The sequence below is a fragment of the Sander vitreus genome, chromosome 11 (genome assembly GCF_031162955.1).
Source record: "Sander vitreus isolate 19-12246 chromosome 11, sanVit1, whole genome shotgun sequence".
Classification (NCBI taxonomy): domain Eukaryota; kingdom Metazoa; phylum Chordata; class Actinopteri; order Perciformes; family Percidae; genus Sander; species Sander vitreus.
Genome location: NC_135865.1, coordinates 23,459,797 through 23,487,182, shown reverse-complemented (window position 1 = coordinate 23,487,182; position 27,386 = coordinate 23,459,797). Strand labels below are relative to the sequence as shown.

Here is a 27,386-nt window from a genome sequence, read left to right as displayed (position 1 = left end):
TATGATAAGTTTACAAAGTAAAATAACAGAATTAGACAATAAGACACAAACAAAGCAAACACAAGTGGCTTATGCCAAAGTTGGGTTGAAATTAAATTAGTTCTAATGGTGTTCAAATTTTTTTCTTTGATTTGGAGGTTAGCCATGCTTTCCCCAAAGTCTCTTACCATATGATGATGAGATGTGAGATGTATAACACCGCCCTCTGTGTTCCCCTCTCTAGTCCCATTCTGCTCCCACAAGGACACTGAAATATTCATGAGATCTGCCTGCTAATCCAGGAGGAGAAAAATGTCCAGCATCACTCATAAGGGATTCAGCCCGACTCTAGATAATATCAAACAGCCTTCAACGTTTTGTGGCCACAATTGCCCGGGCAAATATTCATTGTCTGGGAGGTGTATGTGTTTCAAATTGTGTTTTGTTATTGTTTTGTAGTGCTTATGCTTTCTGTCCAAATTAAATAGTTGTTTCCTCTTAACTGTCGGTTTTCTCAAATGCTTTTCATTTTGAATCAGCCAAGCTGTCATTCACGCTGAGAAAAACGCTTACAGTCAGCCTCCCTGGTAATTACAAAGAAAGGAAAATGGCTTTTTGTCTTTCTTTTCTTCCCTTTGCCAAGATGCTAATCAGCCACCTTTATCAGTTAATGTTTTCCTGTTTGGCGTGGACCAACATGTCCTGTTAGGCCTTTGCCAATCAACTGTCTGCTAACAACCTCTCCAGCCCCTATCCATCTCTTCATCCATTTCTTTATTAACAGGCACAATATCAGTCATCTATCGGGGTCCTCCTAGTGCCGCCATCCTCTCTGCATGCGTAATTAGAGCCAAGCTGGCTGTCAGTCACAGGAATATTTGATGCCTCTGTCACAGGTCATTTGATTAAAGTTTCCACCAGTAATGGAGGACAGCAGGAAGGACTGTAGGGACAGAATACTAACGAGGAGCCTCAGGCCTAGTGGCATTCCTTCTGACTCGAACGAACGATCTTGCAGGTCATACGGGTGACAAAAATAAATGGAAATAAATGAAGCAATTAAAGTAGGCTGTAGTGGTGCACAGTTATTAAACACATTTGAGGTGGTTGGTGTGTTGTGTGTGTCTAGATGGTTGTGTGGCAAGAAGGGAGCAGCTGGTGGAGACTGAGCAGCCTGTCAGTGAGCACCAGACTGATAGGAAAGGTAAAAGAGGCCTGTCCACTGTCTCTACTTGGGCGCTATTTGCCAAAACTGCACACTCGAGAGCACCCTGAATAACAAACCAGCTTTTTCATTAGCTTTTCATTGCAGTAGCCTGTGCTCCCTTTATTTCGGGTGCTTTTAAATACATTGTGAAAGAGTGCAGCAAGTGCATGGTTCAAAGGGAGGAGCTGAGAGTTGGGAATTTTCATTTTCCTCTTGGGTAGGAGCCTTTGTTTACCAGTCGGCTACTGCGGGGAAACGGCACTAAAGCTTGGCTCGGGAGACAAACATCTTCGCTATGCACTAAACAAACTCTTCATGGGTTTACTCTTCCAATCCTGTTTACATCACAAACACTTTTTGGTGCGTTTGGTCTGTTTGGCTGGTCGGGAAGGTTAGCGGCCGCGGGTGGTGACAGCTTGGGTGGGCGCGTTGGTTTCCAGGGCCTCCAGCTTTGTGTTTGTCTGGGTTTGTATTGATTGTTCTTTTGTCTGTGTTTAGGTGGCTGGATGGCCTGGTCGCTGTGGTCAGCCTGTGATGATTCAGGCTTGCAGATGAGGAGTCGGGTGTGTGGCGCTCAGGCCTGTGCCGGAAACAGCACTCAGCACAGAGACTGCAATGAAATACCTGGTGAGTCTGTCAGCTCTCAGATACACACTGTACTATGCAGCGTCCAAGTCGTCGTCGTAACAGATTGAGGTTGCGGGTTAAAACGTTTCTCGATTGCAACATCCTCTTGCCAGAATTTTGAGGGGACAAACTGTTTCCTTTGCAGCCCTGAATATCCCAAAATACAATGCATGCTTTCCACTTGCTTTATCATGTTTTTGGGTTGCCTTAGTCAGGACAAATTGTATGATGCCTTTAAATAGAAACATGCAAGTTTGTATCTTTTCACGTGGAAAGCAAAGTACATGTGCTTGCCGTTCTGGTAGTTTAGCCTTGAGCGCTTTTCAAAAATGCTTACAGCAACTGGCAAATACCAGTTCAAGTTTCAAGTTCCCAGAGCTCAAAATTGTCTTTAAGTTGCTTGTTTTGTCTGACCAAAAATGTTCACTTGACACTCATGATATGCAAAATGTATGCAGATGTGACCAAACCATTCAGTCAAACAAAAACTACAACTTTTTTAATTTGGGCGTGCTCTAAATCATTGAATTTGATAGCATAAATGATCTTTAGATCTGATCAGATCATATCACCATTAATACAATTCCACTGAAAATTAGGAATGTTGATTTATTACCTAGCCCTACAATCACCTAATCAATTTATTAAATGATTATAATAATGAATTTTAACTGTTTTAACTGTGCAGATAAAAAAAAAACTAACTACATGTGATTATTACGATTAAACGTTTTTACTGCTTTGTCATCCATTTGAGGGTTTACAAGTTTACCCAAACACACTGTTGGCTTCCGTCTCTGCGAGGTCAGCCCATGTAATTTTGGGGGCAGCTTCAGGTTCAGCCCATAATTCTTTAGTCCTCCTTTAGGCCAAATCTTTGTTGGCAGCATCATTCGAAAGCAGCAGCTTGTGATTTTAGGACACTATTTGTCTGTCATTGTCAGATATGTAGACAGTATTATGAACTTAGGACAAAAAGTAAGGACATTTGTGTTTGGTAGATAATTTCTCTGTGGTAACAATGCTTTTTGGCAATAAATCTTATACCGTTGGAAAGCCTGTTTAGTTCCCAAACGAGTCAATGGCAGAATAAGCTGTTTGGCATTGGCAGAGAAGATTTGGCAAATTTTTCATGGGCGCAACCCACCTACTCAGTGCTGCTGTTCATCCCACAAATGCATGTTCAAACAAATGGGGCACAATTTGAAAGGGAACTAAACAGGCTTTCCAACGGTATAAGATTTATTGCCAAAAAGCATTGTTACCACAGAGAAATAATCTACCAAACACAAATTTCTTTACTTTTTGTAAAGTTTAGTTCATCATCCTCACCATTCTCATTCACAAACATGTCTACATAAAAATGTCTGTGTAGCCGACATCCTCTTTGTGCACTGAAGTAATCTGCTTCTGTTAATTAACCATAATTAAGTCCATGTGAATTCAACAAGTTAGCGGTTGACCTTGTTGGCCCCAGCACACCTTGTTATGCTGATGACTATCTCAGAAAGTTTCTCCTGAAATGATCTTTCACGGCCTGCCAGCAGAAGCCTCTCCACGCTCAGAATCCCTAATGAGTCCAGACGAAAGCGATTAATATTAATGGGTTGTCGCAACACCAAATCACATCTAATTTTATTGCAAATTTCAATGAGGCGATGGATGGATTTGTTAAGGTCACTCGCAGAGGGGGAGGCAGCTGTGAGGAAGCTGAAAAAATAGGCAAACTATTAATCAGGAGATGCGGCATTGCAATTAAAACTGCTCACACACACATCAACCCTCCCTGCTCCCTTCTTTGCTTCTGGGATTTGTGGGACAAGACGCATGGCTGTAAAATATTGTATTGTAGATGTAAGTTTTGTGTCTCTAACAGCAACTAGAGGCTGATTCTGACAAAGCAGAGCTGTTTTTTTACTCAGTTTGAGTTCACTGGTGAAAAAAAAACAAACTCCGTGGACCATTTGCTCAACCATTAAAACATTTCAATTTCTCATTCACTGTTTTGTTTTCTGCATGTGTCAACTCCCCTGATGTTAGTCGATGGTTGTGTTCTGAAGGCTGTCTCTCCAAGGTGTGTGTGCTTGTGAGTGTGTGTGCGCATGTGTGTGTCTGACCCTGTGTTCCTCTCCTCTCCGCAGTCATTCTCCCTGCATCTGGTTTTGATAAGGATCAACACTGTGGAGGTAAGTGGATTGACAGCTGCCTTCACTTTGTTCCTGTGTGCATGTTAAGGTTTGCCCCTGTATGTTTCCACAGATGTCCAAGATGCATGTTTTCATGCATTATATGTGCATTTTCATGTGCGTGTTTATTTCAGTCTGTCAGAGGAGGAAGAAACATCATGTACACTGTGATGTACCTGGAACGGGCCACAACTTGTTCATATTTTGGATAATTGCAAATTGAGACACATTCAAGGCTTCAATTTTGCTTCATCTGCCAAACAAAAAATTGGCTGACTCGCATCAAGACTGAAGTTATTTTTCATAACCTTTTATTATTTTTAAATTACTGACAGGAAGTACAAAACCAAAAATACAAACCCAAGTGTATATTCCTGTCCTGAAAAGATAGAGATCAACACAAAATAGATCGAAATTGCTTAAATAATGGTAGACAAAAAGCAATGCAAGACATGCAGAAATGATTAGCCCATGTAAAGCTTAGGAGTCTTCACTTTCCGTCAAAGCCTCTGTAAATTAGTGTGCTATGAAATCATAAGAAAAAACATAAATTTAACGTAACAGGTCTCTCATAGCATCCTTACCAGACAACATTTCATGAGCGCTGTATAGTCAGAAACATTTACGTCAAAGAGTATTGACCATTTAGTGCAAAGTGTTATACAGTTAGATTTAGCATAAACGGCTCTTCAAAGGAGCTCTCAAAGAGTCCAAGAAACAATGAGGATCCTGCTGGGAGGACTAATCCCTCTTTAACACATACATGGACGTTTCATTTAAGCAAAATTAATCAAATTAAAAGCTCAGCAGAAGATGAGGTTTTGGTGGCAGAGAGAGCTGGGACAGCAAACAGCATCGGCATGAGCATTTCAACAGAGAAATATTGAGTGCCAGGTAATATTGGCTGAGCTGTACACCTGTATGAATAATTCTGTAAAGGCATGGTTCTTTTCTTATCTAAATGTATTCAGAGACTGATTTTGGAGAACATTTGAGAGACATTTAAGAATGTTTCCATTTGAAAATTGGATGCAAAACCAGTATAGATGTAGCCAGAAAATGTGGCGGGAGAGATGGGCATGACATGCAACAAAGGCTGGAATTGAACTATGGATGTTGCAGTTATATGGTGTGTGCCATACTGCCTATTTGAAATCTGTCTTGATATAATTGTGGTACATTTGGGATGTAGTCAGAGGTGTAGAAAGTAAGTTTAAATAAAATAGGATGAGATAATGTATGCTAACACGCCACATATTTTTTCCCAGCATTCACCTCCATCCACCTAATCGCCACCGGTGTTTCCTGTTTCCTCGGGGCGGGGCTGCTGTCCTTCCTGATCTATGTCTACTGTCAACGGTTCCATAAGCCTTCGCAGGAGTCTGCCGTCATTCACCCCACCACCCCGAACCACCTCAACTACAAGGGCAACACCACGCCAAAGAATGAGAAGTACACACCCATGGAGTTCAAGGTAGGTGATTACTGAAGAGAGCATTTAAAAATATTATGTAGATGGAAGTAATACAAATGGAAACAGAAGCACTGTTTACTTGGTGTTACTCACATGCACAAACACACAATGCAAATGTTGAAGATTCAAGGGCAATGTGATTCATGTTTTATTTAGAGCCTTTATTCATGCATTTATCTCAATAGAGCGCTAACCACAGAAGATGAATTACTGTTCATTTTTATTCCTCCTTGCTCTCATACAGAACCTATAGACTGTAATGCTTCCTAACTGCCCACAAACCAAGTCCTTATTAATGGGCCCCATTAGCTTTCTAACGCATTAGTCAGCCCTCGACCTCCCATTGCTATCGGTTTACTGTGCATTCACATTTACAGAAAGTCAAGAAACTATTTTCACCAGAGGCTCTTAGACTTTTAGTGCAAACTTCTATTGTTTTGCTCTCTAACTGTTAATAAGTTAAAACTCTGGAAGATTTTGACTTTTCTGTTTATGTAAAGTGTGCATGTGTAGATAAATTAACTTAAAACATGTTATGACCTGAACCAAAGGGAGTTTGATCTTTGTCACCACCATCTCATTTAATGCGAGCATGGAAGCTACAACCATTATTGTTAGGTCACGTACCGATCACGGATTAAAGTAAATTAGAATTGGCTGATCTGACACCAGCCATTGTCTCATGACTGTTGCCCAAGTCATTTTCCAAAATGGAACTTATTCCAAAATTGAACTTAATACTCCAGAATATAATGTTATGCGTCTCAGAAGCAGCACAGAGACTCATTTCATCCTGTTATATTCAGTTACATCCTCCAAAAATCAGAAACTGCATCTGTCCTACCTTAAATAATCTGGACAGGTCTCTGCCTCTCTGAATGACCACAGAGCAGCTCAGATTACTTAATAACAGATGTATAATGATAACTGATGTTTTCACATCTCTTTCAGACACATGTTAAATTTGCCAATCCAGAGACATCACAATTCTTGTTGACACTAATTCCTCAGGCCTAACAGTTGTTCCATCTCAAACTCCATTGTCTTTGTTTTTTTTGCGGTAGTAAAACTGGATGATACGTCACACAGAAGTAAGCCACTGCTTAAACTCTCATTCCAACACATTAGCTTAACCTTAGAAAGTTGTAATACATTAAAAAAAAAATCATCTTACCCAAAAAGCAGTTTTGTAGCTCACTGATACAGGCCCCCAAAAGCTCCTATCTTACTTCATCTGGAGTTGACAGCACCATTTGGTGTCTGTTTGGGGCTACACATTATGTTAAACTCAATCTACATGTGGTAAATATTAGGCAGAGATAATGCCTTGGGAAGTCACAACCATGTTTGAGTGACCTATTATCTTTATCTCATGTTGAGTTAAAAACTAGCGATGTTGAGTTTGCAAGATAGAACGTATTTAATACAGGTAGGGTCTAATGAAAGATCTTCTTGCATTATGGGAACTGTAGAATCCAGCATTTAAACTTGACTCATACTAGGGACTAAAAGTCAAAGTCCTAGCCTCTGATGCTTGGATATTGACCATTTTAATGAAATGAAATTTAAATGAATTCCCAAACTAAATGAAGGCAAAATAATCACTAGAATACTTTAATCACCATACAATCGGTGCAGTGACATCTGCCTCTGTTGCTAATGTCTTTATTCACTTTCACAACTCGCTGCCCTGTCTCTGCTTCCTGTTGAACAACTGGCTTACTGGGTCTTTTTAATTCAATCTTATCACTCATGTGAACATATAAATTAGGCCGTGTTCAGTAGGAGTGCATTGGCCAATCAAATACATGCAAGCACACAATGCTGGTAAACTAGTTTTAACACTGGTAAACTACTACCTCACAATCGTCAAAGCAGAGGATAACTTTTTTGTGAAATGCAATCTTATAGTGTTATAAACCGCTGTGCAGTGTTTTGGCAACTGATAACCCTTCAGTTTATGGATGTGTTGTTCAAACTAGACTTCGATTACATTTCATGTTCTCACCCCCTGCGATTTATTTTCTTCTTTTTGTCTGACTTAAGCTAATGTGTGCCAGCAGGGATTCCTTAACCGTTCCTGTCAACCTGACAGTATTTAAAATCCTACCAAAGCATGGCAGGAACATGTAACCACAATAACACATCCCTGTGTTTTTGACCGTATCAGCCTCCTGACGCTTGTTGTCCTTGCTGTTATTGCTGGTTGCTGTGTGGACGGGTGCTGACAGCCAGCGTGGTGCTGAGAGCCTGAACTCATTGTCTTTAATGACCAGGGGTGCAGCCAGACTCTGCTGGATGTGCAGCCGATGTCACTCTGTACCACTACAGCACTGTTTATCCAGCAGGTTCCCTCTCCTCCAGGCCAATTTATGATGCCCAGCGTTGTGTATTTCACCAACTCTAACCTGATTATCTTCCTGCCTTGGTCCCCAGAGCTGTGCAGATGGATTACATTAGTCTAATGCTTCCCCTGGAAAGTGTTTCACCTTATGTTTGGCTTTTACCAGACACTCAGCAAGTGCATTAGAATAAAATGTGGGTTTTTGTTTTTATTTAAAAGAGCTGCAGTGAATTCCTGCCATCTCAAAATTGATAATAGTGTATTGAGTATGCTTGACATGAACTAAATTAAATTTGTTAAATTGGTTTGCTTTGGTTATGAATACACTTACAATGTATAAGCTATAACCTCGAGGCTAGTGGAGGTATTTTATTAACGGGAAAAGAATTACTGATATCATTTTTTACATAAAACACAGAACAGGGTGTCCACACTGCAAAGTCTATGCTGTCTATAATTGAGTCCTCAAAACTATTTCCTGAAAATAAAACATCTTCCTGTTGCTTTAATAAAAACTTAAACTCATTAAACACAAAATATTTTTTGCAGTACAGATGTGCTCCTTGTCAGTAGTAAATGTTTTAAAAGTATTCAGTCATACGGTATAACATATCAAACATATTCTATAAGCTACGATTGCAATGTTTAATGCTTCTTCTTTTTTTCTACTGTGTCATTCCAGACGCTTAACAAAAACAACCTGCTGCCAGATGAAAGATCCAACTTCTACCCAACACCGCTCCAACAAACAAACGTCTACACTACCACCTACTATCCCACAGCGCTCGGCAAATATGACTACCAGCCCAACTCATCCCCTTCGCCATGTAGGACCTACAACCAAAACAACAACAGCTGAGAAAAGCCCCACAACTGCCCCTCAGAACCCCCTGCCAACGGACACCACCCCAATGCCATGGTGACATAACTGAACCGACATGAACTGAAACGTTTCTCAGAGCTCGGCCAGGTTCTTCTGTTTCAATGCCCCTCTCCTCGCTCCCATAGTCTCTTCCGCATGGTAGGGTTTGTGTCTTCAAGGGCATTTCTGGAACTTTCCATCAGGAGATGTGGGTTTGGACAACAAGGCCTGTGTCCTGGTGCAGTCAGGGGTGTGCTGGGGGTGTGTTATTTTAGGGGCCTGACTGGATATAGCAGTGTCAACTCAGAGCTTCATGTGGGGATCTGGTGGAAAGTTCTGGCAGGACAACTCGTGGCTTTAGACGGATTGTTATGACCAGAACACCTCAGCACAGGTGCCGTAATAAGTCCACAGTTCCGGAGACGAACGTTACCAGAACACTTAAAAACATTACCTTTCTTTGGATCTGGGTCACAGTTTTACGCCTCTCCAATACTAAACACATTCTCAACCTGTAATGAACTTTGACTCCCTCGACAACAAAAGCAGTTACTGAGACAAACTACGCATATCGTTTTGTCCTTGCCACATGGCGCAGAGCAAAGACAAAAGAGAAAACTCAATGAAGTCGTTGATGAAATAAATTTGAGATCAATATCAGCTTGGTTGAGGGACGGATGCACGTCCTCCATTGTTGGTATTTCACATGACAGAAAAAGATTAGAACTTCAGAGTCAATTACGTTTTTGGATGGCTCTTTGTAAGAGTCACAACACTAAACATTAGCCTAAGTTGGAGCTGCACGCCTTTTGTGGACAAGGACATTCACTCGTAAAGTCAAAGCAAGGGGGATTGTGGGAAGCGGTCTGAACTGTACATAAAGCTTTGGGAATGCCTTGGGTGCCTGTATGCAATAGAGGGCAGGGGCGAGGTTTGTTTTCTATTTCTTCTGTTTTCGTTTTTTTCCCAAGAACAATACACACTATTGAAAGGGAATTGATTGATTCTCCAATTGATTCTCCAATGGATGCATCGATTCTACTGAGTGCTAAATAGCTCGCTGGTCATATCAAATATGGCCAGTGTGCTGAACAACTGGATTGGGTTTTCTATGATGGTAGAATAAGCTAGTAGACTGGCACTTCTTTTTTAATGTTTGTTTTTGTAATGTTTTGTTTTAAATATATTTGTTTTATTCTCAAACAAGCTGTAGCATAGGAGGACATATTTTGTTAAATAAGATATAGCTTATTAATTCTTGTTTCTCTAATTTCATTTCACTGAATGAACACATTCTTTTGTTTTCTTAAATTTGGTAACCAGTGCATCTTCAATACGTGAAATGTTAACACAAAATAAATTATTGATATGGATTTTACAAAGAATGACTAACAAAACATTAATTTGGCATTCCCTGGAAAAGAAAAAAAGTAAATTATGCTTGCTTAGAAGTTTGATGTAGTATGTGAAGATCAAAAGGAGTGTGTGTGTGTGTGTGTGTGTGTGTGTGTGTACATGCAAACACATGTAGTCTATCTCTGTGTGTCTGGATGCCTGAATGGGAGTTGCTGTATTTTGTACAATGTAAATGCTTTCATACATATGACTATATATGAGGATGTCTGTAAAGACGTTTTTTGTGCATTTTTTTTTCCACATTCTGTTGCTGACACTCCAGGCTACTGTTTTTTTTTGTGCTATATTTCATGTATGAGATGTTAAAGCATTGAGCCTCTGGTTCCTGCGGAGGTGGAACTGACACTATTTATAGTCAAAGCTTGGTTTATAAAAGGGCATTTTCACAGCTATATTTTATTATTATTATTGCCTGATCGATGAATGCTAATGCATCAATGCTTTTCAGTTCAGCTACTGTACATGCACGAGATGAGAGCTCTATCTGTATATAGGAGCAACAGCCTTCTGCAGCCCATTTAATGACCCTGCAGAGGATCGTGTAAATGTATCTGTATATTGTATAGCTAACACTGTTTGTTTAAAAAAAGCCTTATAGTTGTTTAAAAATAAGTGCAGCAGCTAAGTACACACCAACCATGAGGTTTGTTTGGGGACAGAGCTCCACAATGTGACCGACCGCCTGTGGCTTATGACCTTTCCCAGCTGCTCAAACATCAAATTTCCAGAGAAACATGAATCCAGACTGAAAATAACTGATAACTAAATAATGAGACAGTATTAAATATTATAGTTATTATAGTCATATATAATGGGGAAATTCAGTTCAGAAGTTGTCTTGATCTAAACTAAGCCTCTATTGGCCCTGTTGGTCATCTGATTGGTCCATTTTTCAGCTCTGTCGCCTGCGATGTGAGGCTCTGTGCCCTTCTATGCAACTTACCAGGTGTACTGTTAGACCTGTCATGTAGACTGTAATCACTGCCTTTTAGACACTGTGAATTTTTTGGTACCCTATATTTTTGTATATTGTACATTATAAAGGATAATAAACCTTGATGCCAACACAACAGTATGGTCAGTGGGCTCTGTCAGAATTAGTTTTGGGGAGGATTTCAGATTTCTTTTTAAGGCTGAGCTTCATGATATTTTTAAATTGGAAGTGCCAATAGAGTCTGACCTGTCTCCAAATCTTATTTATTAGATTAGTTATTTTCCAAGAGAGACATGTTCATTAATAGATTCTTGGGGGAATGAACAATGTTTTTCTTTGATCTTCAACAGATTTGCTGGACGAAAATGCACTGTTCACTTCAGAAAACTCTTATGGGAATAATTTCTAGGAATTTGGTGTATGTCGAGACAACTTCAACAGGGATTTTTCCTACAGTCTGCTGGTTCTTGAAATTCAAAAAAGATCAGTAAGCCTAAAACGCTTTAAAACTCTGGAGCCAATCACCTGTATGTGTGCTTGGTTGTCATCCAGCCCAATTTTCACATTTTGGAAAACAGAAGTCACAATAGGGACTACATTGTAGAAAGTGTCTCAGGTAATGACAGTTTTATCAACACTCAGCCTGAAGAGATCAAAACCAACTATTCATACAGTATATATTGCAAAAAAGTTAAATCTATGTAGTGATGGAGTGTTATGACTTTGTGCCACAGAAATCCAGTTTCTGACTACTCTGCCCAACACTAAGATACTCTCCGCACACTAAACAAATGCTGACGTAGAGTTGTTTTAGACACTTAAAGTAAACACACTCAGAAGTGAGCATGTTCAATGATGCTTTGCTAGATTAATGAACTAAGAACAATAAACTACACTGGCCATGCTCATCACAACAAAGTAATATGTGACAACAGGATGGCTCCATGTGTTTTTAGGATTTTTTTGGATGACTGGAGTTCTGTGTAAGAAACATTACATGTATATCAGACTCACAGACTATACCAGTCCCTCCAGAAAAAACGTGATTATGCGATCGCATAATTCAATGCATAATCAGCCAAAGTCCGCATATTTATGCGGGGGCCGCATTTTTTCAAATACGCCGCACTTTCGCCGCATAAATTGCCGATTTCCGTGCAAAATATGCGGGGCTTGCATGATTTCATAATCCCCGCATTCTCGTTGCAAAAAAGTGACATATATCTTAGCAGAAAGTTGAAAAATGTTGCGTTTACTTCACACAAGAGCAGCCATTTTCCTCTGTTGCCATGGGAACGTTATGAAGTGACGTAATTACGCGACGTGAACATCATCGAAAAGCTGCAAACCCTGTGATGAAGCCATGATGAAACCGCAGTTTTTGCAAGTTCCCGCAATTTCATCGCATAAAATTGCATAAATATCCCGCATATTCCATCGCTTCTTTTTAGAAAACGTGCCGCATAATCAAGGATTTTTGCCCGCAACAATCACAAAAAAACTCCAAACAAAAAAAAATTTTTCTGGAAGGACTGCTATACTAAATTCATTGCTGGTTTTAGTCTCTTCACAGGAGTTGTTGATAACAAAAAGCCTGTGCATTGGGTAAAGCTCTGTCCCTCCACCATAAAGATTCTGGGATTGGTTCCCAGTAATGGTACCTTCGGTTTGGTTGTGTGGTCCAACGAACACAGTTGGCCATGTTTGCAGGTAGGAAGCCGGTGTGGGACTTTGTGTTGTTACACATACTGGTTGGTATGAAATAGGTGGTATAGTGTGAATCACATGTCCAAAGCTCATCAGTGGCAGGTGAAATGAAGCAACTGGAGGTAGCACGTCTGTCTGCAGCCTGCCCTGGACAACAGTGGAGTGACGTGGACTGCAGTGCAGAAGGAACTGGACAATCCAACAGAAGAATCTGCAAAAGGTAAAAAGAGTAGAACATTAACACCTGTCTTATCATTTAGCCACCCTGCCCTATAACTGTGTATATCCTATACTACAAAACGGTTCAGTAAAGCCACACTTTGATTAGGAGATGCATCACAGAAGTGCATCCTCTCCCTTCATCCTCTTAACAAATGATTGCAGCGCTGGAATCCTTCGCTGTATGAGAAGAGGAGAGATGGATGGGACAAACGAGCCAAGTAGTCAGGATGTGTCCAGCACACTGCCCGTGGATCACTGCTGGTGCCAGTGGCCTAGACACCAGTACTTTATCATCACATCACAATGATTCTGCTGCTGTGCAGAAAATCACAATCAAAGCTGGAGAACAGCTACTGTCACACAGGACAGGAAAAGACACTAAATAAAATCTGATAAAACGTGTGTACATTCTGTCTGTAGCCCTCGAATAAATAAATAAAATACTAAGTTAGTATTTTGCACTGGAGCAACTAAATCATTGGTCATCAGAAGGGAGAGCAGCCCACTCTCTTCATCCTCTAAAATACATACCCATACCCGCCCATGATTTTACATGTCCCTATTGTCTATGTCCTTCTCATTTGGTTCAATGCAGCCCTAGCTGTACCTCTCAATTAAAGAGAGCAGCCTCTCCGTGGTTTTATTAATGGTCGCAGTGAAAGCATTAATCAGTTGGTATTCTGCTGACAGACAGATGCAGTGATCGGCACTCTGGCAGGCAGCCAAGAGGAAGTCGCCAGGAGGAAGCTGCAGGCTGAAGGAGGCTACTCAGATAGGATGGTGAAGAGTCAGGGAGGAGACAGCAAAAGAGTGGGAAGGACGCATGCTCTGCTTCATAATTCTGCCTCTGTTTGACAGTGAGGAATGAGAACAACACTGAAGAAAATGGAGGAAAACACCAGCTTCAGCTTTGTGATGATCACTGATATTAATGAGGAGTTTTGTTAAAACAGTTACCAGCTCTGTGAAAAATGAGTCAGCACTGCACTGAGAGCCACATTAATCATGAATTATCTTGGAAATTGTTGGCTACCTGAAAGCCATTGTTTACAAATGTGTTAACATTTAAGAGGATGGAAGAAATAACCCCTTATCAAATCAAATAAATAGTAGAGGTTTTTGGCACTTTTAAAAGAAATGGTGGTGGCAGGTTTTACCAAGGCATACTTTATAATAGGTGTATTAATTGTACCTATAAGCTTTTTGCATGTTTAATGATTATTTACACTCATTAAATTAGTTATAAGCCATTCATAACAACTTTTGGTTTGCCAGGTTACACAAAATCTTTGGTTGTGGTTGGCACACATGCTCTACCATAACCTTGTTTGTCTAGCTGCAAAAATGACACCTGCCAAACATTGATCTGTAATCAAGTAGCCTATATTACATGACTACTCAGTCTTTGAAAACCGTAAGGAGCTATGTCAAGCCATTTTAACATTTAATAGCTAGACTGGATATTTATTGCAGATATCCATAATTCAACTCTTCCTAGTCAAAAAGAACATTTCAGATATCCACAACGTCATTCTTACTAGTACAAATGGCATCATGTTTCCCATTCATGTGTATGGGGCTTTCAATTTCAGAGATCCACAACGCCATTCTTCCTATCCAGAATGAACAGAAGGATTACTTGGGTTGTTACTGACATCTGGTGAAAATGTCATGCCGATAGCCCCATCAGAAATATCTTTACTGAGAAAAATGTTGACACTTATTTTCCCCGCTCTATGTGTATAATATAGTCATATTTCACAATTATTTAACAGTAATTACTGACTGTAGTTGAAATTACATTAATAATTGTTTTATTTTAACATTGAATCTAATGACTACATGTAATGTGTAAGCAGTTCTTCAAAACTCAGAGAGAATTATCACCAACTCTGCAGCTCTACGGCCTCCTTTTTGTTTTTAGTGTATGGTTCAGTCTCACCGCTCTCATCAACCGTTGCGTAATATGACAAGCTGATGTTTATTCCATGTTGTTTTGTTTACAGAGCGAGCAGTCGGTTGTTTTTGATGTGTTTTGATGGGTTGTGATCGGTTGTGCAGCGTACCAGGACATGGCCGGCTGACAGACGTGTCTGTGTTCTCACACACGACGGGATGGGCAGATCACACAGCGTCTGACGTTGCGGCCAGAAAATGCTCTCATGGTCTGCAGGGATTGAGACTCTGCCATCACAGCTCTCCATCCTCCTCTATGGGAAAACAGGGTAATTGTTTGATATGATTCATCAGCTTAGCACTGGCCTAAGCACTGGCCAGTTTGTCTGTGTGTGCACTGGGCAAGGCCTGCCTAAGAGGAACATCAGAGGGAATTGGTTTTATTGGAAATGTAATTAAAGGAGTGTAATGGCAAAAAATGACACTTAAGCACTGTTCCTTTTAATTCTTATGTTTTCATTAACACATAGCCTTCTCTCAGCATTATCGAAGAAACAGTTTGTCTCCTCTTATCCTGTTGATTAGATCCTGCTTAACTGGTGAGACAGAAAGTCTGGGAGACGAAGCATAGGCCCTTTGTTTAAACTGATAAACTACAAGGACACTATAAACCATCTTCCTTCCCAGATCCGGGTCCTCCCTCTGCCAGTTACGAAGTACGGGAATGTAACCTCAGAGGTGAACGTGGGGGATAGGGGATTAGGTGAAGTGGGTTTATGACGCTTTGGGAGATTTAGAAAGGTATCTGTCAGGATCTTCATCTTTATGTGCATGTTAGCCTTTAACCTGTTAACCTTATCTGGACGCTGTCTGTGAGAAAATGTAAACCCCTGTTGTAGATAGATCATGTTTGAATTGTCACTCCCCTTTTCCCTATGTGCATTTAAGCTCAGTGTTTTCCTTCACTCATTTGAAGAATCGGTACTCACTGAGCTGTTTGTGCTTTTTGTGACTCTGTTATTCTTCCTATATTTGCAAATATATCTTAATAAATACGAAACCCTAACTTGGTTTAGTTCTCCGTCTTATTTGTTACATTCACTAAACTTTGAAACCTCTACCCCTGCTGGATAAGAAACTTCCATTACAACTTGGTGTCAGAAGTGGGATAAGCTGTGGAGAGGCAGACAAGAGCAGCTCCGTAGGTGACTGAGGACTCGCGATCCGGGATCAAACGATTTCCGCCTCTACGTCGTCCAAAAAGGCATTCAGAGAGAGAGGATGAGACACTACGGAGGGCTCTACTGGCTCCACACTGATCTTCAAGAAAAACGTAAGCAATTTCACACAGCAGGGTAAGATCAAACTCCGATTTAAATTGAATTAAGAGTGATTTGAATTGGCTGTAGTACATTGCAGAAACAAATACTGACGCTGTTTGTTACGTTGGAAACTGAAGTAGGATAACCATTTGTAGGTTGTTTTGTATAAATATCGGGTGATTTGTATAAGGTTGAGTAATTATAGAATTGTTAACCAAAGATTTAATCCACACCGGTGTGACTTTCTTTATAGATTTTAGGAACAAATCTAATTAGATTTTGAAGTAAATCTAATAAACAGTTTTTCAGAAACTGTTCGGTTATTAGTGCACGGGTTTTTCCGAAATAAGATAGAAACCTGGCCTTATAGTGACGACTATAAGTAAGTTAAAGAAGTACTTCTTCCCAAATAAGATGGGTAACGGATCGAGCAGATCCGGGTCACACACTCCTACGGGACCCAAGGTGGATATAATGGTGTGGAAATACGGCTCAAAATGTTTGGATTGTCTGCCGTACTGGACAAAAACCTGCGGGTTCCCAGAAAATGGGTCTTTCAGTACAGGCAAACTCAGAATGTTAAAACAGGGTTTAGAGGAACAAGAGAAAAAACTAATGAAGCAAACCAAAATTAAGACGGAAGACTTAAAACAACTAGATAAAAACAAAGAATGTTTTAACATGTGGATGAAAGAAGCAGATAGCAGGGAAAAGGAAACAAGTGCAGAAACAACTGACATTGTTAAAAACCAATGACACTGATAAAGAACAGGCGAGCAAGCCTCTTATTGACTTTTCTTCTCCTCTCTATCCAAGCATAAGGGATGTTGATCTTATCCTGGATGTGCTGCCGCCACCCCCGTACCCCCCACCACACCAAGGAGCTGCAGCTCTACCAACCGCTCCACCACCACTACCACCAGCTCCAGCACAAGGGGTGCCCTTCCAGACGCAAACCAGATCCATGCAACAGGCAGGCTACAGCGATGCTGAACAGTCATCTGCTTCAGCCACCCAATCACAAGCCACTGCCCCTCCATTACCAGACAAGAAGGAGGAAGAGAAAGCGGATCTCTCCCCAATGCTCCAGGTCCCGACAGCGACAGGAGAAGTGGGTCTCATATGCCGACCTTGGACAGAGACTGACCTCGGAAATGCTATCAGCCACCTGCCGGCATGCAAAGACTCTGGCAAACGCTTTGGCACATGCCTGTTTAGGTTTGTGGAGACTCTCCTGGCCCACTATGAATGAACTAAGACAACTCATGCTCCGAAATCTGGGCCCAATGGACTATGCTAAAATTAAACGGTATTTCCCTAATGAACTGGCCACTGATCCAGTTATCACGCACCCTGACCTTAACGACGATGCAAATCAAACCTTCAAGAATGCAGTGGTGACGCTAACACTTGGCCTCGAAACCACTTTCCCAGACCGCACTGACATGGCTCGTATCAACAGCACCCGGCAGCAGATAGGTGAGCCAACAGACGCTTTCTTTTTCAGGCTGAATGAAGTTTTCCAGCGACACAGCGGCATCCCCTTGCCAAACGAAATGGGAGAGGATATCAGGCTGTGGGAGGCACATTTCAAGAATGCTTTCTTAGTGGGGACTTCTGCCAAGCATCCGAGAAGAAGTGATGAAAACGTGTATTGGTGTGGAAGATGCAAGACTGACCGAAATCGTCAGACACGCAAAACATGTTGAGAAAATCCTGTCACTCTCAGCAGACAAAGCTGAAGTACAAAGAAAAGCCAAGAAACTTGAGGCCCAGCTGACATTCATGAAGACTGTATCAGACCTGGCAAGCAGAAAACAAAAAGGCCGTGGCAGAGGAAAGGGCAGAGGAAGAGGGCGTGGCAACGTTCCCACTGGAGATCGAGAGACATGTTTCAACTGTGGGGAGAAGGGACACTGGAGAAAAGACTGTCCTAAACCCAGATGGGACGGCCAGAACAGACAACAGTGGGACCAGAGCAACAACGAGCAGTTCGCAGATTGACGTGATGTGGGGGAAGGGGAGTGGTGGAGGTGCAGAAGGGGTGAGATCCGCATCCACAGCGCTTGAGGGAGGTAATGCACACACACACACATTCACATGCTCGCAATGAAGAAACGCTTCCTCGCACGCCACACTCACTTTCCCCACACGACAGACAGGTTGTATTAGATGCTATACAACATCTTGAACAAAAACAAGTTAGGGAAAGCACCTCAAATTATTCTATGTATTCATCCGATACATACAAAAAATTGCCCACTACAGTGTTGAATGTGCAGGGGAAAACAATCAAGTTTTTAGTAGACAGCGGGGCAACTAATTTGGTTTTGAAAAAAGATTTGTTCCCAGGTCAAAAACTTTCAGGCAGACAGGTTTTTTCTAAGAGTGCTAGTGGTACAGTGGTCCCAGAGAGATTTACCACCCCTATGATGTGTGTGCACACTGAACCTAATGATCCTGAACCAGACAGAAAGGCAAAATGCTCATTTCTGCTTTCTCCAGTGTGTCCTGTAAATCTTTTAGGCAGAGACCTCATGTGTGAGTTTGGAATAGGTGTAGTTCCAACCTCAACCGGTCTCAAAGTAATACGTTTTGATAAGAACAACACTTGGTCTGACATTTTCATGTTAGAGCCTACACACACCTCTTTGTACATTTTTCAATGGTTTCTCTCAGGTTGTAAATCTCTTGACAGAAGCACGAGACTTCGTGTTCCCCACAGCTGAAGTAATGAATCCACTAGATTTACATTGTACTTCTTTTGTTTCACCAGACCTAGATGAAGCATACACAGAACAGTTTTTTGAAGAACTAAATGATGAGCTTGAGTGTTCTTTTGTGTACTGGCATGACAGCAAATGTGCAGTATCAGTAACCTTGACGGATAAACAAGAAAAGTTTTTCCGAGTTCCTCACTCACATGCTCATATTTCTTTGTGTAAATCTCCAACAGATCAGTGGAGAGACTTGGGACCTTTTGTACTGGACTGTGACAAACTGACCGACTGGACTGAAACCACAGATGATGAAGTCTCCTTTTCTCCCTCGACAGGGTGTTATAGGAAACTCTTATCATTTCAGGTGTCTTGCACACGCAGCGTTTACCAGTTGAGTAATCCTGTGTCTGCAACACACACTTACCTGCAGAGCACAGCAGACATTTTGCCCACTGACATTTCTCCTCTGCTTTCTCAGGTACCGAGTCACCTCTGGGCAGCACACAAATATGATGTGGGTTTGATAAACAACTGTCAGCCTGTGGTCATCACCCCGCGCTCGGACTACAGGCCCCAAAAACATCAGTACCCACTGAAACAGGAAGCAATCGACGGAATCAGACCTGTTTTTAACTCTTTGCTGGCCGCTGGAGTAATTATTCCGTGTCCAGACTCTCCCGTGCGCACGCCCATTTTTCCTGTAAAGAAAATCAGAGACAAAGGTCGACCCGTCGAGTGGCGATTTGTCCAGGACCTCAAGGCAGTAAATGCAGCGGTTCACGCACGGGCACCAAATTTCCCCAACTCGTACACGATTCTACAAGGGATTCCTGGGGATGCTAAGTATTTCTCTGTTGTCGATTTGTCTAACGCTTTTTTCAGTGTTCCAGTGGACAAAGAAAGTCAATTCTGGTTTGCTTTTCTATTCGATGGTAAGCCCTACACCTTCACACGCCTTTGTCAGGGGTACACTGAATCTCCCACAATCTACAATGATGCTCTAAGGGAGAGCCTAGAGAGTTTGACCCTTTCACCAGGATCGGGTCTTCTGCAGTACGTAGATGACTGCCTGATAGGGAGCCCTACCAAAGAACAGTGCGAACGCGACACTATTGCATTGCTAAAACATCTTGCAGCCGAAGGCCACAAAGCGAGCCTGTCGAAATTACAATTTGTGAAAGAAGATGTTCATTTTTTGGGCCATGACATCTCTGCGTCAGGGAAAACTTTGTCTCCATCTCGCATTGAGGCAATAGTTTCCCTTCCAAAACCTGTAACTAAGAAACAAATGATGTCATTTCTGGGCATGTGTTCTTATTGTCGTGGTTTCATCCCAAATTACGCACAGCTTGTACAACCATTAGCTGACATGATCCATGGTAAAAATCTGACTGCACATGACCGCATGATCAGGCCTTTATGAACCTTAAAGTGGCTTTTCAGAGTCCTCCAACCTTAGGTTTGCCTAACCCTAACCTTACTTTCACTCAGACAGTGGATGAGCGTTTAGGTTGCATGACGTCTGTCCTTCTGCAGCCGCATGGGGACAGACTCCGGCCGGTAGCCTATTTTTCCGCAAAATTGGACCCAGTTGCAGCGGGTCTTCCGATTTGTCTCAGAGCTGTAGCAGCTGCTGAACGAGCTCTGGCCGCCGCTAGGGACATTGTGGGCTACGCCCCTCTCACACTGTTAGTACCACATGCTGTCTCTCTGATCCTACTTGAGCAAAAATCTTCCCATTTGTCTGCAGCACGTTTTCTGAGATATCACACCTGTCTTCTCGATATGCCAAATGTAACTGTTAAACGTTGTACTACACTTAACCCTGCCTCTCTCATGCCTACACCAGGGGAAGGGTAGCCACATGATTGTTTGGCTGAACTTCAGCACACGTGTACTCCTCGTCCTGACCTTTCTGATATTCCATTACAGAACCCAGATGCTTTTCTGTATGTGGACGGGTCAGCCTCTCGCTGCCCGGAAACAGGCCAGGGACAGGTTGGTTTTGCTGTAGTTTCTGATGCAGCTACTCTAATTGCTAAATCTCTCCCGAAACATCTCTCTGCACAGGCTGCTGAGCTAAGTGCACTCATTGAAGCATGTAAGTTGGCTGAAGGATCATCCGTTACCATCTACACGGATTCCAGGTACGCTTTTGGGGTAGTGCACGATTTTGGTGCGCTGTGGAAACTAAAATCTGACGGTAATCCTATTTTGCATCATCACCTGATCAATGACCTTTTGACTGCTATCCTTCTTCCATCACAAGTAGCTATATGCAAGTGTTCTGCACACACTGGGGCAGCAGACCCTGTCTCTAGGGGCAACGCTCGGGCTGATGCAGCCGCTAAAACAGCTGCACGCCTGCCCCTATCTCATGTTGACACTTTTGTCTCAGATACACAAGACCTTGAACATTTTTCACTCCCAGAGTCTGTAGCTGCTATGCAAACACACGCTACACCACAGGAAAGACAGCAGTGGAAAGCTGCAGGGTGCACCTTTAACTCTGGCGTCTGGCTAGGCCCAGACTCTAAGCCCTGCCTCGCTCAGCATTTCTTCTCCCATTTTGCTAAGTTGACACATGGGTTGGACCATGTATCAAAAGGGAGTATGTTGTCACTGTTAACACAAACATGGTACACAAGAGGTTTCACAACATTTGTATCATATGTGCACAAAACAACATAGGCAGGCCAGTGAAGGTAACACAACAGGCTGGACACACACCACCAGAGAGAGCATTTGAGCATGTGATGATGGATTTCATAGAGCTCACACCGTCTGAAGGGAAAAGGTATGCATTGACCATGGTGGACATGTTTTCCAAATGGGTTGAAGTGTTTCCTGCCTCAAAACAAACAGCTTCAGTGGTAGCAAAAGCTCTAATGACAGAAATCATTCCCAGATGGGGTTTACCGAGCCGCTTGTCAAGCGACAATGGGGCTCATTTTGTAAACTCTGCCATAACACAGATAAGTTTGTACATTGGCATTGACCTCAGACGCCACTGCTCCTACAGACCACAGAGCGGAGGAGCGATCGAGCGGGAGAATAGTACGATAAAAACGAAGCTAGCTAAATGCTGTGCAGAGACAAATCTCCCATGGACAAAAGCACTCCCAATTGTGCTCATGTACATGAGGATGCGAAAAAGGGCTCGTTCAAATCTTAGCCCTTTTGAGATTTTATTTGGCCGCCCACCACAGGTAGGGACAGAACCAATAAGGCTCAACGGCTATGTGAGCACGAAATGTTAAGTTACTGCACGCAACTCTCTTCTGCTCTTTCTGCCATCAGAATCCAGGTTTCTGCAGCTCTGCCTCAACCAGCTGAGGGTCCCCTACACAAGCTCCAGCCCGGAGACTTTGTGGTGGTGAAGGACTTCAGGAGGAAGAACTGGCAGTCGAAACGCTGGCAAGGACCCTTTCAGATCCTCTTGGTTACACACATGGCAGTAAAAGTGTCCGAACGAGCTACGTGGAGCTACGCGGCCCATTGCAGAAAGGTTTTCCAGAACCTGCAACAAGTGACGAGCAGATCCCTGCTGTGTCACCTACAAGGAAGGAATAGGGCAGGCCTGACAGAACGGTGTTTCTGTGCCACCCTACATCAGCGGGAAAAAGTTTTCTTCACGGAAAACATCAAAAAGAAAGAAGCCTGATCAACACCACTGGTATCGTACTGTTAACTCATTTTTGCAAAAAAACAGCAGTGACGTTACACATCCATTCTGAGATTCATCCTTCAGAGCTGACACTCACAACAGAGAGCTTCACTGACATTCCTCTGACGCTCACAGCACATTCCATACATTCCACACTACAGCACTGCAGCAGGCTGCTCTGACACACAAATGGAGCAGCCAGGCAGGAGAAGACTGAAATGGCACCTACCACCGACACTTGAGGATGCCATATTCGTTGCCACACTGTTTTTCTTTACTGTATGTATGGCTTCGGGATTTGTGTTGTTAGCAATGTATGATGAACCACTGACTGAAGTAACTAGTTTTTCCAACACCTCTTTTCTAAATGCCACTGCTACACCCGCATACATTGAATACACTCACGTAGCAGAGAAAGGGGGAAAACATCGGGTGGCACGCTCACCATATTCTATGTCCAGACGACAATGGCACCCGCGGTACAATAATTACAATAGACCCAACATCACGGTAGCAGCTAACACCACGTCCACCTTCTTGCTCCAACCATGTGACTATTTTATGTGCGCGGGTGGGAAATTGCAATGGGGTTTGGTAGAAATTTACATATGCTATGTACCCGTAGTGGAAGATCCTAGAGTGGGGCCTACATGTTTCTCGTGGCCATATGCTATTTGGCACACAAGTAGACCTAGTTGGGGTCATACGGTTCCTAGAGACCACACAAATTTAACCCATAGATTATCGATGCAGAGAATCAATTTCTCTTCGCCTGCAATGTTATTGACACTAAGAAACACCCAACCTACTGACCAAGGTTCTGCATTGAACGAGCTCACCGTCCAGGTTCCCGTTATCTAGGTTCAACCACTGGTTGTCAACAGACTGTGAACGGTACGTGCGGGTCAGGTGAATTCAGTGTTAGCGTGTGCTTACACACCAACCAGGGTATCTTAATGCATCCCTTCTAGATCCCTCCAAAACTCATTTGATGCGCTGGCCAGATGATTCTGGTGCAGGCTCATTAGTAGATTATGTTTGGCTCTGCGGCGATTACTGGTATCAAATTCTGCCTCCCCTATGGTCAGGTAGATGCGCTTTAATATACCTGACTCCTTCTATTATGGTTATGTCCTCCCTTGTACACACCACCCACCACTACCCGCAGTACATACCCCCCTCGGGTGGTTTCATTAGGGTAAAGCGAGCAATGACGGGGGGCGGGAGTAAATTTGTCTCGGGGCTATTGCCATGGTACGGGGTAGTCGCAAATGCACACAACATCGACAAAATACACGAAAGTCTTGAGAATCTAACTGCCATCATGGTTTCAGGGTTCAATGATTTTCCTCCAGCTATGAGAGCCATGCGTAACATGCTGTTGCAACATCAGATGGGCCTTGATCTTTTGCTAGCTGCCCAAGGTGGCCTCTGCTACGTGATTGGGGATCATTGTTGTACTTACATTCCAGATATCGAAGGGAATATCACTGACACTATCCAACAACTAAACCTACTCCTAACTGACTTAAAATCACAAGATGTGCCTGATGAGATTACAGGCTGGGACTGGTGGTCATGGTTAGTGGGAGGAGGGTGGAACGCCTGGCTTGCAAGGTTCATTGTACCAATGGGCATTTTCTTTATTGCATTCTTTGTTTGTGTTTGCTGTGTTATTCCACTAGTCAAGAAAATGTTTTCTTCATTGTTCTTGTCACACATTGTTCCATATCAGGCTTTGCAGCACACCGATCCTTCATGTTTTCACATTCCCACATATGGTGGTGACAGTTATAATTTGGACACCATCTCCAATACAATGTGATTCCATTTTATTTGTTTTTTTTATAGAAGTGATGCTTTCTTTTACCAGAGTGTTTTTTCTTTTGTCCCCTCACAAAAACATTTGAGCACATGTATCCTTATACAATGTAAAGGTAATTTTGTATAGTGATTAGTTTGTAATCAAAAGAGTGGAGTGTAATGACAAAAAATTACACTTAAGCACTGTTCCTTTTAATTAGGCCCTTTGTTTAAACTGATAAACTACAAGGATACTATAAACCATCTTCCTTCCCAGATCCGGGTCCTCCCTCTGCCAGTTACGAAGTACGGGAATGTAACCTCAGAGGTGAACGTGGGGGATAGGGGATTAGGTGAAGTGGGTTTATGACGCTTTGGGAGATTTAGAAAGGTATCTGTCAGGATCTTCATCTTTATGTGCATGTTAGCCTTTAACCTGTTAACCTTATCTGGACGCTGTCTGTGAGAAAATGTAAACCCCTGTTGTAGATAGATCATGTTTGAATTGTCACTCCCCTTTTCCCTATGTGCATTTAAGCTCAGTGTTTTCCTTCACTCATTTGAAGAATTGGTACTCACTGAGCTGTTTGTGCTTTTTGTGACTCTGTTATTCTTCCTATATTTGCAAATATATCTTAATAAATACGAAACCCTAACTTGGTTTAGTTCTCCGACTGTCTTATTTGTTACATTCACTAAACTTTGAAACCTCTACCCCTGCTGGATCAGAAACTTCCATTACAGGGGTCAAAGAGCCAACAAAGTGCAATCTATTGTACAACAAAATCAAGTGGTCTGTTCAGGTCTGTCCCTCTAATCTGTCTGATACTGTTTCATTCGCTACACCTCACTATGGTAGGTCACACACACACACAATAACACTAATGTAAAATGAAAAGATGAAACTGTATGAACTGCGCTAACTTTGCTCCAGCAGACATCTTTCCTGCTGTAGTTATGACTATATGGGTGGCGTCAGATGTATGCCAGCATGTTGGTATTTTTTTAATACGCTACAACAATGTGGTGAAGCATAGAGGAAGCAAGAGAAAAGAGAGAGACTGAATATAGCGCAAAATTCATAACAGACGTTATGTGCCTAGTGTCAAACCCTTCAGAAAAGCATGAATCTAAGAATGTCTGTCAGGCGTGTCATTTACATGTTTTGCAGCTGTATATGTTTAAACAGGAAAGGAAAGCCTGTTTTTGCATTTCATTTTTACCACAGTCTGTTTTAATAAAAGTGCTAGTGAAATCTCACATGTGGCTTTGACTTACAACTGTACATTTAGCCCACTAGGAAATACTGACATATATTGTGTATCCCCATTCAGCCTAAAAATACTGAAATATGATTTTTGATCCATATCGCCCAGCTCTACCCGTGTGTAGAACTTAATGTGCATGTGCCGCACAATGCAGACAGAAACTAATGCGCATGGTACTGTAAAATCAGTACATTGCACTGGAAATTCATAAGCAAAAATGTGGACGCAGCTTTAAACTGGTCCAAGAGCAAAACTAAGACTGCCTCAACTTTGTAAACTGGACTAACAGGTCTTTGTGAAACCAGCCCTGAGTGGTCATAAGGTCATGTAGTTGAAAGAGAAGTTGGGATGCTCTCCTTGTATTAGGACAGGATGGGTTAATGGTGGCACGCGTTAACCCGGGCTGACAGAGAGAGATGAGAGGGAGAGACAGAGCCGGCGGTGATGGAGAGTCCTCTCCTCCTCCTAATAAAGCAGAGACCAAACGATATTAAATCACCTCCAACACCTCCTTCTTACACAGAGCCAAGGCTCCGCATTCGGCTGTTAAAGTAGCCGCTACACTGTTTCCAAGACGAAGAAAAGTGGAGTTCATGGTAGTTGTGCAGCGCAGAGCCTGAGTGAGCCATTCAGGTTTTATTTAATCTACTTAACCAGGTGACGGAGGTTGTAAAGGCTGGCAGCTGCACTGAGTGGAAGCAGTATTGATGACCGAGTCATAAATAAAACGGAAATATTGATGGGGAAACAGATACCTTTAAGCGTGAAGCAAGGTAACATAACCTCAATGCTCCTTGTGCATCTTACGGACGTCAAAATCACGTAAAGGAGCAGACCAACTACCTTTCATTTTCACACTTATACATTAAGTTTACACTCTGCCGGCTCAAATCTGCCCATAAGGCTTAGTGCTCACTTTATGCCGTCTGACATTTTGCTTCAAAAACAAATTGTAGCCTTTAGTAAATTCTACTTGATTTATATTCCAACACAATGCAATGGCAGGCTGTGCTGCAATATAGACCCCGCCCCCCACTCTCCTTGTGGCAGGGTTATCCAACACACACTGAAAGAAGCCATTTATTCTCACATTTGCTCTACAGATCTTAGGTGGTAACAAGTTGTTCAACGTAAATCATTTATACAGCCCTGGCCTTTGGTTTGAGCTTATGCCCGCATATAGGCCTGCATCTGAAGCACGGGAATTTAAAAGTGCTTAAACAACAAAAAAGAGAACATGGGTATTAAAGTTTCAAAAAATGAGGAAAGTGACAAAGTAATTGCAAAGCAGTTTCAGGCCGTGCATTCGCAACACGCTCCGACAGGCTTTTAAGCAATTTCCCTGTCCTTGTGCTCTTTTGATGCCTTTTCATTGAAACACAAGCACACACACACACACACACACACACACACACACACACACACACACACACACACACACACACACACACACACACACACACACACGTGCATCAAAGCCATTGTGTTCCATTAACTGACAATTTCTTTCAAAGAAAAGCTACTATGAGAAGGTTGCAAAAGTTCACTCTCCTCTGTGCCAAAGTCTACAAGGATAAAAAAAAAGGAAGACATTTTATTCATAGCAGTGTGTTTACACGGAAAGCAACACTTGTGTTGACCTCTGATGGCTTGTTTTAATGCTACACAGCACTGCAGATAGATGGGGGTAATGAATGGACTACGAGGTGATATTAAACATCTCTCTTTCCTTCTAGCTTCGGGGCATCATTA

General features: G+C 42.2%; 1 protein-coding gene across 5 annotated transcripts in view; it reads left to right on the top strand.

Annotated features, from left to right (window-relative positions):
• Positions 1-11,165, top strand: part of sema5ba (sema domain, seven thrombospondin repeats (type 1 and type 1-like), transmembrane domain (TM) and short cytoplasmic domain, (semaphorin) 5Ba) — a 191,755-nt gene extending 180,590 nt beyond the window's left edge. For 2 of the 5 annotated variants that reach the window (XM_078262419.1, XM_078262418.1), the window contains 5 exons: positions 1,109-1,183; positions 1,685-1,813; positions 3,955-3,999; positions 5,268-5,473; positions 8,500-11,165. In XM_078262419.1, the coding sequence (XP_078118545.1) occupies positions 1,109-1,183; positions 1,685-1,813; positions 3,955-3,999; positions 5,268-5,473; positions 8,500-8,676 (632 nt within the window). In that variant the 3' untranslated portion in view covers positions 8,677-11,165. Of the gene's footprint in view, positions 1-223; positions 482-1,108; positions 1,184-1,684; positions 1,814-3,954; positions 4,000-5,267; positions 5,474-6,537; positions 6,565-8,499 lie in introns of those variants that run through there. The other 3 variants (XM_078262420.1, XM_078262417.1, XM_078262422.1) reach the window with 3 other exon arrangements.
• Positions 11,166-27,386: the final 16,221 nt, after the last annotated feature.